The 17786-nt window shown below is 42.8% G+C and overlaps 1 protein-coding gene across 6 annotated transcripts in view; it reads left to right on the plus strand.

The window, feature by feature from the left end:
* Positions 1–17786, plus strand: part of UBE4A (ubiquitination factor E4A) — a 30732-nt gene that overhangs the window by 4531 nt on the left and 8415 nt on the right. For 4 of the 6 annotated variants that reach the window (XM_073320947.1, XM_073320949.1, XM_073320948.1 and 1 more), the window contains 11 exons: positions 709–885; positions 5325–5437; positions 6662–6814; positions 6965–7124; positions 8499–8701; positions 9307–9498; positions 10605–10938; positions 11214–11340; positions 12718–13025; positions 14049–14181; positions 16224–16411. In XM_073320947.1, coding sequence (XP_073177048.1) covers positions 709–885; positions 5325–5437; positions 6662–6814; positions 6965–7124; positions 8499–8701; positions 9307–9498; positions 10605–10938; positions 11214–11340; positions 12718–13025; positions 14049–14181; positions 16224–16411 — 2088 coding nt within the window. Of the gene's footprint in view, positions 1–708; positions 886–5324; positions 5438–5472; positions 5524–6661; positions 6815–6964; positions 7125–8498; positions 8702–9306; positions 9499–10604; positions 10939–11213; positions 11341–12717; positions 13026–14048; positions 14182–16223; positions 16412–17786 lie in introns of those variants that run through there. The other 2 variants (XM_073320950.1, XM_073320951.1) reach the window with 2 other exon arrangements.

Genomic DNA, 17786 nt, shown 5'->3' on the forward strand with positions numbered 1-17786 from the left:
CCATTCACCAACCAATCTGAATGGGCAGGGTGACTTGTTTCTTCCCCAGAGAGAGTAGTAGTCTATTTTATTTTGTTGTGACGGTAGGTCTACTTTGCTTTTCAGTAGCAATTTATCTGACGTGAAAGGCTTAAGTTTCTTGTTCTAAGACTTGCACTGTTTGGCAGGTGCCTATGTTCAGACAGTCTTTTCACAGATAAATATTTTTAAATGGCACTTTGTATTCTATAAAACAAAATGCCATTGCTTCCTTAATTCTTCAGCGTGGTGTGCAAACAGTGTATTGGCCTGTAACTCTTCTCCACGGCAGTGGCATTGGCAATCAATGAATATAGTGTGTAGACAGGACACAGGGTTTATCAACTTGTTGTCCAACCCTGGTCTGAGCAGGGTTATAAAGAAAGGCTGTACATCCCAGCCTGTACCATCACTGCCTTCAGCAGAACTGCACTACAGCCATAGTGTGCTTGCTGCTCTGCTTGCAAGATAATGAATAGTTCATTATTTTGTATGTAGAAACCTAAGCGTAGGTGCTTGAAATCAGTGGCAGCACAAAGATGGGAAAGCCTTGTGCATGTCACTGATAGTGCTCCCTTGGGTTAGTTCAGCCCTTTTTGTTCCCAGAGATGCACTGCTTGCCCTTCATGCCACAGTGTTAATTTCTTCCACGGCCATAGACATGTTCATTTACTATCTTCTCTTTTCCAGCAGATGAAACCTCAGCCAGCCAAGATGACTCGGATAACAGTGTATCAGAGAGTCTGGATGACTGCGACTACTCTGTGGCTGAGATCAGCCGCTCCTTCCGCTCCCAGCAGGAGCTGTGTGAACAGCTCAACATCAATCACATGATCCAGAGGATCTTCCTCATCACCCTCGACAACAGTGAGTGGACATACACTGAAGACTTGTGTTACCCACCAGACTCTCAGGGTTACAAGATTTACAAGCACGATAGCTTAGCCATGGGAGTAGTTATGAGAGTGTGTTAGAGTCTGAGGCAATCTTGGCTCCTGGGGGTTGAGATTAAGTCTGAAGACTCATGTCAGATGTGTGTGACTGCAGTCATGATTATTTATTATTTGTATTACAGTAGCACCCAGACACTAATCAGGACCAGGGCTCTGTTTTGCTAGCCTCTATGCAAACACACAGGCAGACACGGTCTCTGTCCTGAAGAGTTTAGAACCTAATGTTAATTTCTGTTGTTTGTTTTGCAATGTTGTGAAAAAATCTGAATAAAACAGGGTGGATAAAAATCAATATATTTTTTTTTAAATAACTGGTTTAAAAATTAATTAAGTTTTCCTTTAAAAATCAACCCATTTAAAATCTGAATTTAATACAAATATGTTAAGGTCTACATTTATTATAAGCTTTTAAAACATTTAAATAAAAGATAAATATGCTGAATCCATGAGCCTCTATCAAAAACTTTGAGTTAAAGGCTGTTTTTCTATATAAAGATAGATCCACCCCCAATTGCCATTCTAACTTTGGATGCCAAGCTTTATAAATATGGCAAAATAGGTCATGTACTGTATTAAGGGCTTGATCCTGTGGGGGACTTGGGCTATGCTACTGGGTGTAAAAGACTGGCAAAGTTGTCACAGTCTTTGGGACCTGGCCTCTGACTCTAGCAGACACCATCACGTTTCTCATCAGGAATCATCCACTGAGCCCACCTTGGTGGTCTCAGACTTGTGTTGCATAGCTTCTCTCTACCTAAGAGCTGACTGAATATGCTCAAATTATGAATATTTATGATTCTTCCCATCATTCTTCATTTTCTAACATACTAAAAATGTATAATTAGAATCTGAAAATATTCAGCTATATAATTGCTTAAGTATATGCATATAGTTATAGTGTACCCTCCTAGGTAGCAAAAAGATGTAACAAATCTAGTGTAAAGGCTCTATTTAGTTGTAAATCAACATGTTTTAATGGTTATACAAGCCAATGAGAATGCACCTTTCTTTAGAAAATAACTGAACTACAAATGGAAAAGTTTGATTAAAATAGATCATTTAAATTGAGATTTTCCACTTGGTGATTTAAATCATTCCAGCCTGGAATAAATGTAAAGCGCTAAAACTGAGTTTGTGTCATCCCCACTTGGCATGACCATGCAGCTAGGATACAGTTCACATCTTGCTTTCCTAAAGCCCCAGTCAGTGCTGATGTGTTTGCCCCTTACTTGTAAAGTTCACTTGTAGGGATTGGATGGGAAGTGATTTACTTGATCATCAGGGTGATTTATTTGATGTTTCATAGAAATATAGGACTGGAAAGGACCTTGAGAAGTCATCAAGTCCAGCCCCCTGTACTGTGGCAGGACCAAATAAATCTAGACCATCCCTCACAGATGATTGTCCAACCTATTCTTAACTACCCCTATAGTTAGAAAGTTTGTCTTAATATTTAACCTAAATTTCTCATGCTGCAGATTAAGCCCAGTACTATTTCTCCTACCTGCAGTGGACATGGAGAACAATTGATCGCTGTCCCTTTTATAACAGCCCTTCACATATTTGAAGACTGTCATCAGGTCCCTCCTTAGTCATTTTTTTTCTTGAAACTAAACATGCCCCGTTTTTTTAACCTTTCCCCAGAGCTCAGGTTTTCTAAATCTTTTATCATTTTGTTGCTCTCCTCTGGGCTCTCCCATTTGTCCACATTTTTCCTCAAGTGTGACTCCTAGAAGGGGACACAGTACTTCAGTTGAGGCCTGTTCTGAATACAGTGGGACAATTATCTCCGTATCTTGCATCTTAACTGGATGCTCCAGTTAATGCACCCCAGAATGATATTAGCTTTTTTTGCAACTGCATCACATTATTGATTCATATTCAGTTTGTGATCCACTATAACCCACAGATCCTTTTCAGCTGTACCACTGTTCCCCATTTTGTAGTTGTATCTGATTTTTTCCTTCCCAAGTGAAGTATTTTACATTTGTCTTTATTGAATTTCATCTTGATTTCAGATGAATTCTCCCATTTCTCAAGCTCATTTTGAATTCTAATCCTGCCTCCAAAGTGCTTGCAACTCCACCTGTCTTGGTGTCATCTGCAGATTTTATATGCATGCTCACCACTCCATTATCTAACTCCTTAATTAAAATATTGAATAATACCAAACCCAGGACTGACCACTGTGGGCCCCCACTAGATATGCTGCCCCAGTTTGACAATGAACTACAGTCTTTGAACCACTTGTGCACCCATCTTATAACAATTTCATCTCTAGACCTCATTTCCATAGTTTACTTATCAGAATGGTATGTTGGATTTTGTCAAAAGCCTTACTAAAATCAAAATAATCACCCCCCCTCTCCCTCCCCAATCCACTAGGCCAGAAACCCAGGCAAAGAAGGAAATTAGGTTGGCTTGGTGTGATTTGTTTTTGTGGATGATTCCTGATGAGAAACGTGATGGTGTCTGCTAGAGTCAGAGGCCAGGTCCCAAAGACTGTGACAACTTTGCCAGTCTTTTACACCCAGTAGCATAGCCCAAGTCCCCCACAGGATCAAGCCCTTAATACAGTACATGACCTATTTTGCCATATTTATAAAGCTTGGCATCCAAAGTTAGAATGGCAATTGGGGGTGGATCTATCTTTATATAGAAAAACAGCCTTTAACTCAAAGTTTTTGATAGAGGCTCATGGATTCAGCATGCTGGGTATTCCTTATAACTGTAAGCACCTTGAGGATGACACTAATTGGTTGTTAATTTGATCCAGTATATTTCTAGGTGTCAAAGGTTAGGCTGTCTGGTCTATAATTCCCCAGGTCCTCTTTGTTCCCCTTTTTAAAGATAGGTATGTTTGCCCTTCTCCAGTCCTCTGGGGGGACATCACCCATCCTCCACAAGTTCTTGAAGATAACTAATGGTGCGAAGATTGCTTCAGTTAATTCCTTAAGTACCCTAGGAGGAATTTCATCAGGACCTGCTCACTTGAGTACATCTAACTTATGTATATATTCTTTAACCTTTTCTTTCCCTAAGTTGTTAACATTGCATTGAGCAACTGATCACCATTAACCTTTTCAGTGAAGTCTGAAGCAAAATAGGCATTCAACACCTCAGCCTTCTTGATGTCATCAGTTATTAGCTCTCCTTCCCCATTAAGATGAGGACCTACGGTTTCGTCTCATCTCTCTCTCGCTCCTTATGTATTTAAATAACTTCTTATTGCCTTGCATGTCCCTTGCTAGGTGTAACTCATTTTGTGCCTTAGCCTTTCTGATTTTTGTCTCTTCGTGCTTGTCCTATTCTTTTGTATGCCTCCTTAGCAATTTGTCCATGTTTCCACTTTGTGTAGGATTCTTTTGGATTTTCAGCCCATTAAAGAGCTCCTGATGGAGCCATATTGTCCTCTTTCTATTCCTCCTGTCTTTCCTTCGCATTGGAAGAGTTGCAATTGTGCCTTTAATATTGTCTCCTTGAGAAACTGCAAACTCTCCTAAACTACTTTATTCCTTAGATTTTCTTCCAATGGGACCTTATCTACCAGTTCTCTGAGTTTGTTAAAGATTGCTTTTTTGAAGTCCTTATTCTGCTTCTCTCACTTCTTCCTTTCCTTAGAATCATGACATCTATCATTTCATGATTATTTTCACCCAAATGGTCTTCCACCTTCAGATTTGCAGCCAATTCCTTCCTGTTGGTCAGAATCAAGTCTAAAATGGCTGTCCCTCTGCTTATTACTTCCACTTTCTGAAACAAAAAGTTGTTCCCAAAGGCAGGAAAGAATTTTGCACCTTTCTTGGTGTCATTTGGCTGTGGTGAAGAATGTGATAATCCCAGTGGAAACCAATCATAGGTTGATTGACTAGCCTGGCATTAAAATACCTAGTAGAGCACACTTTGTTCTTGCAAGTGAGCTTCTGTATGTATATGTGAATTGGGAAGCTCGCTCTCTTACGGGGCTGACTTTAGGGAACATTGGGATATTAAAATTAAAATGGATTTTTCCCAAGCTGATTCTTCAACAGGATTCTGGTGTATACCTGTGTGTTGTGCAGTGAATGTTGTATTGTCATTTGTGTACCTTTTAAAAGGATAATTGGTATATCATGTTCTAGAGTGAAACCTGTTTTTAAGCAATCATACAAAAACTACTTGCTCAGAGGAGAGAGAATTCTGTTGAACCTTAAGTTAAAAGCTACAGGAAACCTTGTGGCCGGAGGATGGGAATATTTGATAGTTGTTTACAGCAGTTAGTTCCCTATAGCAGGCAAGGTCCACAGTGCTGAACGCTCTGTCGGTAGGCACATATTTGTGGTGGTTTGTTTAAGGGAATTTGATTTTCTCCAGGTGATCCCAGCATGAAGAGCGGCAATGGAATTCCTGCTCGCTGTGTGTACCTGGAGGAAATGGCTGCAGAACTGGATGAACAAGACTGGCTTGACATGGAAAACATTGAACAGGTATCACCACTTCTCTGTCAACTTGTCTCTTTCAGGTTGGTGTCCGGCAGTCCTGAGTGAAAGAAGGTGCAGCAATTAATAAGCAGGTACCTGATTGCAGAGTATCTCCCCAAAAGTCCAGTCCCAAATGGGTATTTAATTACTCCTGTTTAAAGATCAGATCTGCATAAAACATTAATGATCTGGGAGGAGAGCTTAACTTGTGCACATGTTACTAAGAAACCAGTGTGCTCCACTCTTTTTTTGTTTTTAGACTAGGCTAACAATAGACCTTCTTTTGGTAGTCTGCTTTGGGAAGCAGCCGCTGCGCAGAGCCAAACTGGCTGCATTCTGGGCACTGGGAAGGCACTGTGGGTTAGTGTATAAGTGGTTATTCCTCGCCAAATGGAGAAGGTGTCATTCATTTCTATTCATGAGTTTTGTTAGGTGAAATTGAGTTTTACTGATGGGGACGGTTTAGTTCTTACAGTGCACAAAAAATCTGGGTCTCAGCTACTAACAGAACTTGAACTCTGCTCCTTCCCTGCACAGCATATTAGAGTTTACCCTCGAGTGCAGACTTGTTCACTCATGGTCTAATGTGCTGCTGCCTATGACAACTGGGCTGGAAGTGACTTCAGGCTTATGTGGCTGGAGTGCTTATAGGGTTACCTAATACTAGCTCCTCCTAGTGGCTGCAGAGATCTGCTGCCAATGTGGGAGTCTGAATGGGAAGATACAGATTAGGAGTATGGTTAAGGAATGGATAAAATCCCAAGGCCTCTCCCACTCCTCCAGTTTAATTTGTTGTCTGCCTTGTGGAAAGTAAGAATGCCTTTGCTTATAACAGTGGACAGTGGGAGTCGGTGCTCCAGTACTCAGCTCTGCCACCATCCACCTCATCAAAAAATTGTAAAGAGAGCCACTCCTCTAACCGGAGTGTCATGCTAATGCTTGTCAGGTTTGTTTTCAAAGGCAAGGGTTACAGATGCCTATTAGTAAAACTGCTGTAAATTTTGAAGGTGGATGGAGAAGCTGTTGGCCTAGCAGACTGGAAAAAGTCTGAGAACCCCTGGGCTAGCACTGAACTCTTTTTATTTTTCAGTAGGGAAGGAAAGCCTAATGTGCAAAAAGGAGCCATGATTTGGTGTGAGGTATTTTTTTATGGGGGGAAGGAGGACGGTTGTGACTTTAAACATTGGGATTGTGTGTTTATTTTCAGTATATGTTTAATTGTGTGTGTAGGCACTCTTCACCCGCTTGTTGCTCCAGGAACCAGGAAGTCACCTGATTTACATGACCTCTGTCAGCACACAGAATCTTTCAGCAGATAGAGATGCTGGAGAGAAACAGATTCTTCGCTACTTATATGCCTGTTTCCAGAGAGCAAAGGAAGAGGTAGGTAGGCAGGCAGCCTTGGGAAGGGGAAGTAGCATCATATGCGGTCCGATTACTGACCTGAAATGAGCAAGTTGGCAGACTATACACATATACCAGTACGCTTCAGGGGACATCATTCCTTCTGTCTCAATTTCTCTTTCCATGCAGATAACCAAAGTGCCAGAGAACCTGCTGCCCTTTGCGGTTCGCTGCAGGAATCTGACTGTGTCGAACACTCGCACTGTTCTCCTCACCTCCGAGATCTATGTGAACCAGAATGTCTATGAGCAGCTGGTGGACCTGATGCTGGAGGCACTGAGAGGAGCATGTAAGTTTATAACTATGCCCCTTTCTCCTGGTGGGTTAGTAGTTATCCTCAGATGACCAAATATTATTGCTTTTTCTTTCCACTTTATAACAAGAACATCAAACCCTCAAACCCAACTACTCTATTTAAGGTCCAAGCTTGACATTCAGAATCAAATGAGCCATGTAAGCAGTAGATAGTCTTAGAGAAATGCCTAAAGTAATAGGGCAAGTTTGGTGGCCTTAGGAAAACTCAAGGCCTTGTGTAAAGGTGAAAGTAAACCAGTTGATGCTAGCAAGACAAACTAGCCCCACTAATAGAAGACTGTGGTGAGTGCAAAGCTGACTGAACCGTATTTTACCCTTTGAGGATCTGGACATTTTGTTAACTCTTTGTCTTGTATATTTTCATAAACATAATGGGTAAAATTCTGGTGCCCTTGAAATCGAAGGGAGTTTAGCTATTGACTTGAATGGGGCCAGGATTTCACCTACTGTAAATAACAGATCTGATATAATGTACAAATTAAAATCCAAACTTATAAGTTACCTAAGGGGCAAGAAATAAGAATAAGCTCTTTCGACAACTTGGAAGAGGAGCATCTGACCATGTTAGGAACCTTAACTAATAGGTCAATCCCTAGAGTTTATAATAACTTTTGAACGGGAGGGAGTAGAGCCAGAAATGGGATGGAGCCTGTGAACAGCTCAGTTCTTTTCAACACAAAGTGTAGGGGAAATTGCTGTCTGCTTTCTTGGTTTTCTGTGTCACTAGAGAAGTTAACACTTTGGGCCAAAGTGCAGTCCATGGATACCAGTCACACAGGGCCCATCCTGGGCTCCACTGAATATTTATGGGATTGGTGCTGGGAGGAGAACTGGTCTATGAGAGTCTCTCCCTCTCTAACAGAGTATTCTGCAGAATAAAATACTGAGACCCCCTCTTTAAAATCTATCGGGAAGTTCAAGTACTTCTATTTAGTGTCCTTATCCCATGTGAAAACACAACTATGTCCACTTGGCAGGAGGAAAATGTGTCTAGTGATAAGAATGTTTCTAATGTTCTTGTCAAGCACAATTGGTCCAACTTAAAATGTGTTGGCAAAACTTGTCTCTTGATTTAATGTATCGCTAAGTAGTCAGTATCTCAGGAGTCTCTAGATATGGATTTGCTAAAGCATGAGCTAACCCATGCAGCCCCCCACAACTTGCTGTACGCATGACCTGCCATCCTGCTATGGCTGGTATTTGACAATGTGGTGTTACCTAATTGGCTGATGGTGAGGGATTATATAATGAGATGAGCCTGAAGTGTTAATGGGCTGAAGCCACTAAAAATACTTTGAATATTTCTGTTAAATGTTTTTCTACCCCCACCCTTTACTTCTTTTATTAGACTTTGAAGATGTGACTGAGTTTCTTGAGGAGGTCATAGAAGCCTTGATGATGGATGAGGAAGTACGGTCATTTGGGGAGGTCATGGTTCCTGTGTTTGATATTCTGTTGGGCAGAATCAAAGATCTGGACCTTTGTCAAATCCTGCTGTACACATATCTGGATATGCTCCTCTATTTCACCAGACAGAAAAATATAGCACAGGTAAGTGTGTGTTAGTGCTGTTGAACAGTGCCAGCTGTCCACTGGAAAAGTGCTCCATAGGCAGCAGCAGGGCAAATTCCGTCTACACTATCCCACTAATATGCCTCTGCCATTACCCAGAAAGACTACTTCTACATAAGAGAGTAATTCACTTTCTGTGGCACTTTGACCCTTAGCCTTGCTGATGAGCTTGCCAACAAGGAGAGCAACTGAATACGTCCACAGGCTGCTGGGTCTGATATAGATGTACCTTCCTGTGCAATGGCTAATGGCTTTTGTTTTGGCTTTGTTACTAAATGACAGGCTGGATATGTGCCAGGCTCACATTCTGCTCTGGTGAATGTGCACTCTCAGTAAAGTGTGTTGCTATGATCCATGCATTCCAGCTGTAGTAAAGGGATTGTGTATTGGCTGCATGCAGCATGCTACCTGAGTCACAAATTATGTATTCATCTTTATCCTCTGATAAAAAAAGAGAGTGAAATAATTTGTTCCCACATTCCTTCTCTAACAAGCTACTCCTACTGTTCTCTGACCACTCCCAAATCAACAGGTTCTCTTCATACTTTTATGAACAATAGCATGCACATTTTCTGTCTCTTTAGGTTTTTGTAGACTACATTCAACCAAAGGACCCCACCAATGGGCAGATGTATCAGAAGACCCTGCTAGGAGTCATCTTGAGCATCTCCTGCTTGCTAAAGACCCCAGGCGTAGTGGAGAATCATGGATACTTTCTGAATCCATCCCGATCCAGTCCACAAGAGATCAAAGTGCAGGAGTCCAACATTCATCAGGTCAAGCTGAAGTGTATCAGTGCCACTATCTAATACTGAACCGCAGTGTGTGTTCCTAAGGAAAGGAAGCCTTGTAATGGGTTACAGGGTATGACTTGTGCTCAGAAGATCTGGGTTCTATTCCAGGCTCTGCCACAGGGTGGCTGTATGACCGTGGCAAGTCACTCCACCTCTGTGTGCTGTGATGCTGTTTCCCACCTGTACAATGAGGATAGCACAGGCCTCACGGGGTGTTGGGAGAATAACTCCATAGATGTGGGTAAAATGCTTTGGATTGCTCAGATGGAAGGTGCTGCGGAAGTGCAAAATCTTAAAGAACTTTCTAGACATTTATGAATGAAGCATCACAAACCCTGGAAGATAGCTGTAATCCCCATTCTGCAGGTGAGAAAACTCAATCACAAAGGTTCCTCATCGAGAGCCTGGCAGATCCAGGAGCAGAACCCAGATCACCTGGCTCCCAGTCACGTGCCCTACCACAAGACCATTTTTCCACCCAGTGACCTGTGAAGAATTTTGGTTTTACTTCCCATTGAAACAATTCATTATATCTCTTAAAGTGTCATCCTTCCTTTTTGCTGTTGGCTTCAGGGTTGCTCTGTTCATCATATGTTGTTTCTGACAGGAGACACTGGTAAGGGGGCGTGGGAGCTATACCTAAGCACCTATGGGTATGTCTACACTCCAGCTGGGAGTATGCTTCCCAGCATGGGGTCAGCAGATTTGCACTAACTCCCCTGGAGCTAGTACACTAAAAATAGTCATGTGAACCCACAACTTAGGCTAGCCACCTGAGCTCGGACCCAGGGGGCAGGCAGGTTTGGACTTGGGCTGCTAGTCCACGTCACTGCCCAGGCAGCCATGTCCCACACTGATATTTTTAGCCTGCTAGCTGGAGCAGAGTTCCCATGAGTCTGTCTAGCCAGGCTGGGAGGCTAGCTCCCAGAGGCAGGGTAAGCAGACCCTAAGTGACTTTCCAGAAGATTAGGATGACCTGTGGACTCTCAGACCAGCCTTGGAAAGTGTAAGTGAAATGGGCCTTTTTCAAAAATGCCTTCAGTGATGGATTGGGTTTATTTTATTTTATTTTTATTTTTTTGTAACAGTTTATGGCTCAGTTCCATGAGAAAATCTACCAGATGCTGAAGAACCTGTTACAGCTGTCTCCAGAGACCAAACACAGGATTCTTTCCTGGCTTGGAAACTGTCTCCATGCCAATGCAGGCCGTACAAAAATCTGGGCTAACCAGATGCCAGAGATCTTCTTCCAGATGTATGCCTCAGATGCCTTCTTTATGAATCTAGGAGCTGCCCTCCTGAAACTGTGCCAGCCATTCTGTAAACCCAGATCTCCTAGACTTCTCACCTTCGATCCCACCTACTGTGCCCTGAAAGAGCTGAATGAAGAGGAGAGGAGAAGTAAGAATGTGCATATGAAAGGTAGGTATGCTAGAAATGTTATGCTCGCCTTGTGTTGCATTTGCTTCCATCTGGACTCACGAGCACTCAGTCTTCCCTACAACACTATACCTCATGCCTCTCCAGGAGGAAAAGGAGGCAACAGATTAGCTGGGCAGTGGGGAAGGAGTAAAGGAGAAGCTGAAAAAAGTTAAAATATCACCCACACCAAGTCAGGTCTTTCTGACTGTGCTGAAGTCCCCTTCCCAGACCCAGCGGGGCAGGGTTAACTCACTGGTGCTTTTAATTTCTTTAAGGCTTGGAAAAAGAAACATGTTTGATTCCAGCTGTGACTGAGAAGGAGCCAGAGTTTGCCCACAGCTACAATCTGGTGACCGAGAACTTAGTCCTGACACAGTATACGCTCCATTTAGGGTTTCACAGGTAACTCCGCTACTAGCCGTATAAGTCCAGGAAGCGGTGGTTATAAACAGCGCTGATAACAGGGAAAGTGCCACCCAAAGCTTTATTTCTTATGGATTATATCTTAAACCGGGGTGTCTGCAGGCTTGTGGGAGAGATTGTTTTGCCTAGGCTCAGGTGAGATCTGGTGTTCTCAAATAACAGAAGAATGCTAAAATCATAAGGGAAATGTGTGGTTTTAGTACCACTTGTATCCATTCACTATTTAATAAATAAATAAATAAAGTCACCAGTCAGAAATACTCCTGAACAGGGAGTATCCTCCCAGTATCTCAGAGGCCCAGTGCTGTTATGCCTGTTCTTCTGACTGTGCTGATGACACCTGAGCTCCAGATGATAAATAAAAATTCAGATAAAAAATCAGGGTTTTATTTCACCTGTGCTCAAATACAGGCTAACAAGCCCATGAACCAGGCATTATCTTTGGGACGACTGAAGAGTTGGACCCCTGGTTTGACTTTGATAATGTCTGGTTCATGGGCTTGTTACCTTTCACTGTGGTTTTCATTTAGCTGCTGATCTTTCCCTAGAAGAGAAAAGGCCCATGTCTCCTGTCCTGGACATCGTCACAGTCTCAGGATACTTGTACTCTGTAGTATATTTGAACTGCCATAATGAGTGGGTTTCATTTTAAGCAGATTAGGAAGATAACTGGCTGCTCTTCTCAGGAAGCGGTCTTCTGGACACTAAAATGTACTATTCCCTTAGCCTCCCTCTGTGAATTGTTGCTGGGATACTGTGAGGTCACTAATGATCCAAGCATACTCACCTTCTGTGTGGTTTATTTTCTAAATATAGAAATAGCCGAAAAAGTTATGCAAATAGCTTTGTTGCTGGGAAATTGAAAATGTATGCAAGGCAACATCACCACATTACCTAGAAAATCCCTGATTTTGGTAATCCTGTGGATTTACAACTGCATAGGCCAAGCTAGCCCACTGGTGGATCACCAGATTTTTCATTCTGCAGACCAGATTGTAAGAGAGCCCCTTTTCTGGAACTGAACCCTCCCAATCTCTTACTGTGTGATTCTGATAGTATTCCATTCGGCAGACCACCAGACAGGATTATTCATGGGGGATAATTTGAGGACGGTGGATTAAAATAATGCTCACTCAGTTACAACCTTCTTTCTGCTTATTCAGATGGAATGGAGCAGTTTCTAAAGCTGGTACTGTGCCCTGCTTTTTCCTGCCCTCTCAGCTGCTTCTGCCAGCTGCACAACATCACTCAGTATTACACAAGCAGGGTAAAAGTGGGTGCACATTTATGTGGGCAGTCTGTACTAAATAGATTTTCATCTAGTCTTTGGTATTCTCATTTTTGTTTTGTGGGCAGGTTGCATGATCAGATGGTAAAGATAAACCAAAGCCTTCACCGGCTGCAAGTAGCCTGGCGAGAGGCTCAACAAAGTTCTAGCCCTGCAACAGACAGTCTGCGGGAGCAGTTTGAACGCCTGATGACTGTCTATCTCTCCACCAAAACATCCGTGACTGAGCCACAAATGCTACAGAACTGCCTGAATTTGCAGGTGTCCATGGCAGTTCTCCTGGTCCAGCTGGCTGTAGGAAATCGAGGGACTGAGCTTATAGACCTGACTTTCCCTTTGTCAGAGGTGGAGCACAGTGCACTGGCTTACGTACCAGGTGAATGAGATCACTCGGGATCACTGCTTTTCATTAAGACAAACGCACCTTTCAAGGCAGAGGGCCAAGCAACTTCTCACCTTAAAATTACTTTAGTATCCTTTTCAGTTTGCATTATGTATACAGTGTATGGCCTGACTCTTTCAGAGGTGCTGAGCACCTGCATTTTGCAGGAACTCAACACCTTGCAAAATCAGGGCTGTAGGAGCTGTACAGAAACAATGTGAAATTCTGCTCCAAAATTTCAAGAGCACAGCTGACAAATTGATAAGCATCAGAGAAATGACTGAGAGTATAAACTTGTGATTCTGAACAGATGGTGCAAGCTAAGCCAGGTTGGGGCTGGATGTGTGCTGGCATGGGAGTTGTCCATGGAAATTCTGAATTTTCCAGGAAGTGATGTTACATTGGTGATCCAGTAGAGAGCACTGTTCTGTGTCAGCTCTGAGCCAACACCCATGTTTGTTGACAGGAGTCTCTGCACTGGTGGAAGTGCTGTCTTTCAGATGAAACAAACTGAGGTCCTGGCCCCTTTTAAAAGTATCAGGCGCTTTCTGTAGGAACTGAAGTGTCCATTCCCAATGTGCTGCCAAGTTCCAATTTAGGCAGAATGTAATTACTCATCTAACATTCCCCCTGCAATTTCAATTGGATATGGATCCTTCAGATGTGGTTTATTGTTATGTACTGCTAAATAGCTGCCAAGTTTCACCCCCAAAGGTAACTTACCTTCATGGTGGGATGAAGTGATCTCCATGTACAGTAAATTGTATCAGTTTGAGGATTCTTTAGAATTGTATTTTTTGGTCAATGCAAGCTGTTCCTGTTAGGTCTAGGGATACAGTTTTTACAGGCTGTGCTGGCACCCTCAATAATTGCTTCATTTGTTCATTGGCATTAAACAGCCATGTTAATTTTAATCACCATTAGAAGCCCTGGGAAAAATCGTACAGGGAAGGATAGAAAAGAGTGCTTGAAGGAACTTCCGAAGGAGACACTAATACTTATGACTTCTGTTCACAGAATTCTTTGCTGATAATTTGGGTGATTTCTTCATTTTCCTGCGGCGTTTTGCTGATGACATCTTGGAGACTTCTGCAGACTCTCTGGAGCACGTCTTTCACTTTGTTACTGTTTTCATGGGTGATGTAGAGAGGTAGATAAGTTTCCAGCCCTTTGTCCTTTTACACTTACTGCAGAGCATCCAGAGAGAGAGACAAACAAGTAAAAATCATAAGGGGTGTCTTGGGATTTGATGTAAACATTAATGACTCAGCTGATCTACCGGGGGATAGCCAAGAATTCCACCCATGAGAGGCACAATAAGCAAAGAAGTTTACCCCAAAGCACTTGGACTTCATGTAAGACACAAATGGGAGTTCAGCATCTAGTTCCTTGTTAAAGTCAAATAACTGTAATGTTGGGAGCCTAGCTAGTTACAACTGGTTGTTAGTGAACTTCAAGTAACAATGGAATGCCTGGCACTTGCATTTCCATTAAATGTTATTCCCCAGTCTTCCTTATGTGTCCCCTGAAGGAGGAAGCTGAAGTGCGTCCCCCAAAATTGTTTTCACAACCGGGTTTTGAATATTTGTGTCAAAAAAAAGAAAGGGATTTTGACAGCATTTACAGTTGTAGGGAAGAGTGGTGGGGCATCAGGAGGGGTAGTCTGGTTTATCACTGCTGCAGAAGCAAGTGAGTGTGTGTACAATAGTGTGTTTACATGTAACAGATGGAGATGTGCTGACCTCGTCTATCGGAAAAGCACCTGAAAAATACTTCCTTTTGTTATTCTACTACTACCATGGTGCCTCAGACAAGGAAACAAATGGGTATTGTGTGTGTAAAGTGGAACTTGGTCTTAGTGAGCACCACTTGTGATTGTTTGGCTATGGATCAAAAATTATTTTCTAGAATCCATTGGTGCTAATGGGTTTGCCCCTCATTTACACTGATCACTGGGGCTTTTGATTATAAGGGTCAGACTGAAAGAAATTTCAAACCAGACTTTTATTTCCAAAGACAGGAAATAATTTTGCACCTTTTTGTTGCTGTTCAGCTGCAGGTAAAGAATGTTACAACTAAGGGCCAGACCAGTTAGAGTTATAACCTTAGTGACCTGCTGGGGCACTAGGGGACAGATGTTCAGAAATGAGCACTTGCAATTCCAGGTTAAGTCACTGGGAGCTGCAGGTGCTCGGCACCTTTGAAAACCAGGCCCCACGTATCCAGTAGAACTTGTGCTGTCTTTCAAAAAAGGAGATTTTGCTTTATGTTCATGTCTGATTTGGGAAATTTTTTGTTTTATGCAATTGGATGTTTTGCTAATGATCAAAACAGGGGTTGTCTAGATTGGTCTATCTTAGTTGTTTCTGAAACATCTGTTGCCTTGGTGCTTGTTGCCTTAGCACTGAACAAAATTATGACCAGCATTATTGATCCTTGTGGTAAGGTGTCATTGTGTACACTGTGTTCATGCTATTCATTTGTTAATATTTGTGTGTGCATAATTTTTTCATGGGAACAACAGGAGCAGGTAAACTCCATCTTCTCCTTGGGATGCTATTTGCAACTGCCCAGCATGGGAGTTGGGAGACCTGGGGTCTGTTCCCACTTCTTTCCCTGACTCACTCTGCAGTTTTGGACAGGTCACTAAACCCCTGTGCCCCACCTCTATAATGGGGACAATAATGCTTACCCACCCTTGCTGAATGCTCTCAGATATATTCGTAAGAGCACTCTGTAAGTTCAAAGTACTTCTGCTGTTATATAAATAGGAGACAGAGGCATTAGACAGGTTCAGCACATAGCTGATATAGCAGAATGTTTGCCACCAAAATACATTTGGGCTAGGGCAGAAGAGCCACAACTGATGAGCAAGCACAAACGTGCAGTTGTATGCATCACTGAGAGAATGTTCTAGGAGGGATGAGGCCAAAAGCTTCAACCTTCACTCCCTTTGTAATCTTTCTGTCTGAGGTTTAACCCCTAGTTACTGAGAACGACCATGGCATGCTGTTAGGAATGCAAGTGATAGGTCAGATGCTTTCAGTTATGTCAGAAGTTTGGCTGCACAAGTGTAGTGGTGTTAGCCAGTCCTGCCCCATGTGGATGGCCACAATCTTTGGGATTCTCTTTGGTCAGTCAAAGTCCCCTTTTGCTCTAAACTGCCCTATTATATCTGTTTTTCTTTTCCAGGATGAAGAATCCTCACCTGCGAGCCAAGCTGGCAGAAGTGCTGGAAGCAGTCATGCCTCACTTAGATCAAGTCCAGAACCCACTTGTCTCCAGCATGTTCCATCGCGAGCGAGTGTTCTGCTCCTACCAGCACGCTGCCCATCTTGCAGACGCACTCATCAAGGTCTTTGTGGATATTGAGTTTACAGGTAAACAGGGAAGGGGAGGGTGAGAAGAATCTGTGGGAGGATGTCTGCAGGCTTTGACATACCTTGTTCTATTGACAGTGGTGCACCAAACCTAATCTATTCAGGCTTGGTCAAATCCATTAGACAGATGGCATTTTAGCAAAAATGCAGCTATTTTGGATTGCTGATACATGCAAAACTGCAACATATCAGGAAAGTAGATACTCTGGAAAGCTACATTTCATGGTCTAATCAGGTCTATTAACATACTTATCTAGCTGTGCCCACTAGGTGTTCCACCCTGCTCCTATTGAAGACAGCAAAACTCACACTGGTTTCAGCATGAGCCTGTTCAGCTGAGGGGGAAACAAGCACATATCCATGCTCACAGACCATCCATAGGTGGCTTTTCTCAGAGGCCCCTCCTAGACACATTTGTATTCTGACTGCCCTACATCCCAGCCACCGTCCTAGCCAGGATTCTCTTCTCCTGCTCGATCACTTCCATCAGAGAGGGAGAGTCACTAGGGTGCAAGGAGAGGTGCTCCCCCTTCCTCTCACAACCAGAGTCTAAGTATGCTGTCTCCACAGCATTTCTGGCTCCTGCTTCCTGGACCTGGGACTCTGTATTCCACTGGCCCTTGCACGCTAATTGTATACCCTGACATTGTGCTCTAACGGAATTATCATTTATTCAGAGTCCTCATCCCTAAGAGGTATCCAGCAGCTCAGTAGGGTGAATCAGCACTGCTTGCCTTACATGCTTAATGGTTAATCCAGCTCCTAGTGAAATCAGTGATAGCCTTGCCACTGATGTCCATTGGAACAGGATCGAGCCCTTTGTCTGCTGGGGGATGATTGATGCTGAGTGCTTCAACTTGGTTGCTTCCTGTGAGCTGACAGTCAGCACCTGTGCTGTTGCAAACCATTGCCAGGGAAGTGGTTTCTACAACACAAACACAGTGAACTCCCAAGCTGTTATTAACTGGGATGAAAAACAGGAGTACTTGTGGCACCTTAGAGACTAACAAATTTATTTGAACATAAGCTTTCATGGGCTTACAGCATATGCTAGAATAACTGGGATGCTTATTCTAAGGGAAAATGGAGCAAAAGCATCTGATGTATCAGTCACTTTTTAAAAGTCTGTCTTACTTTCAAAAGCACTAGCGTTGGCCTCTTTCCTGTTTCTTTGAGGTAAACAGGCCTGAAAATCAGGGCCGTTTATCTCCCCTGGAGTTTAACAATTCCTTTAAAATAGTACAGGAACCTCTCAGATGTCACAGAGTCCTGTCATCTTCCCCAGACTGAGACAGACTGGTTGCCTTAGTTGGGTAAAACTCTCTAAGTGCATGTAAAGTCTGTATAAAATAAAGTCCCTGGGCTCTGTGAAGCT

Source organism: Lepidochelys kempii, chromosome 22, assembly GCF_965140265.1.
Source record: "Lepidochelys kempii isolate rLepKem1 chromosome 22, rLepKem1.hap2, whole genome shotgun sequence".
Lineage (NCBI taxonomy): Eukaryota > Metazoa > Chordata > Testudines > Cheloniidae > Lepidochelys > Lepidochelys kempii.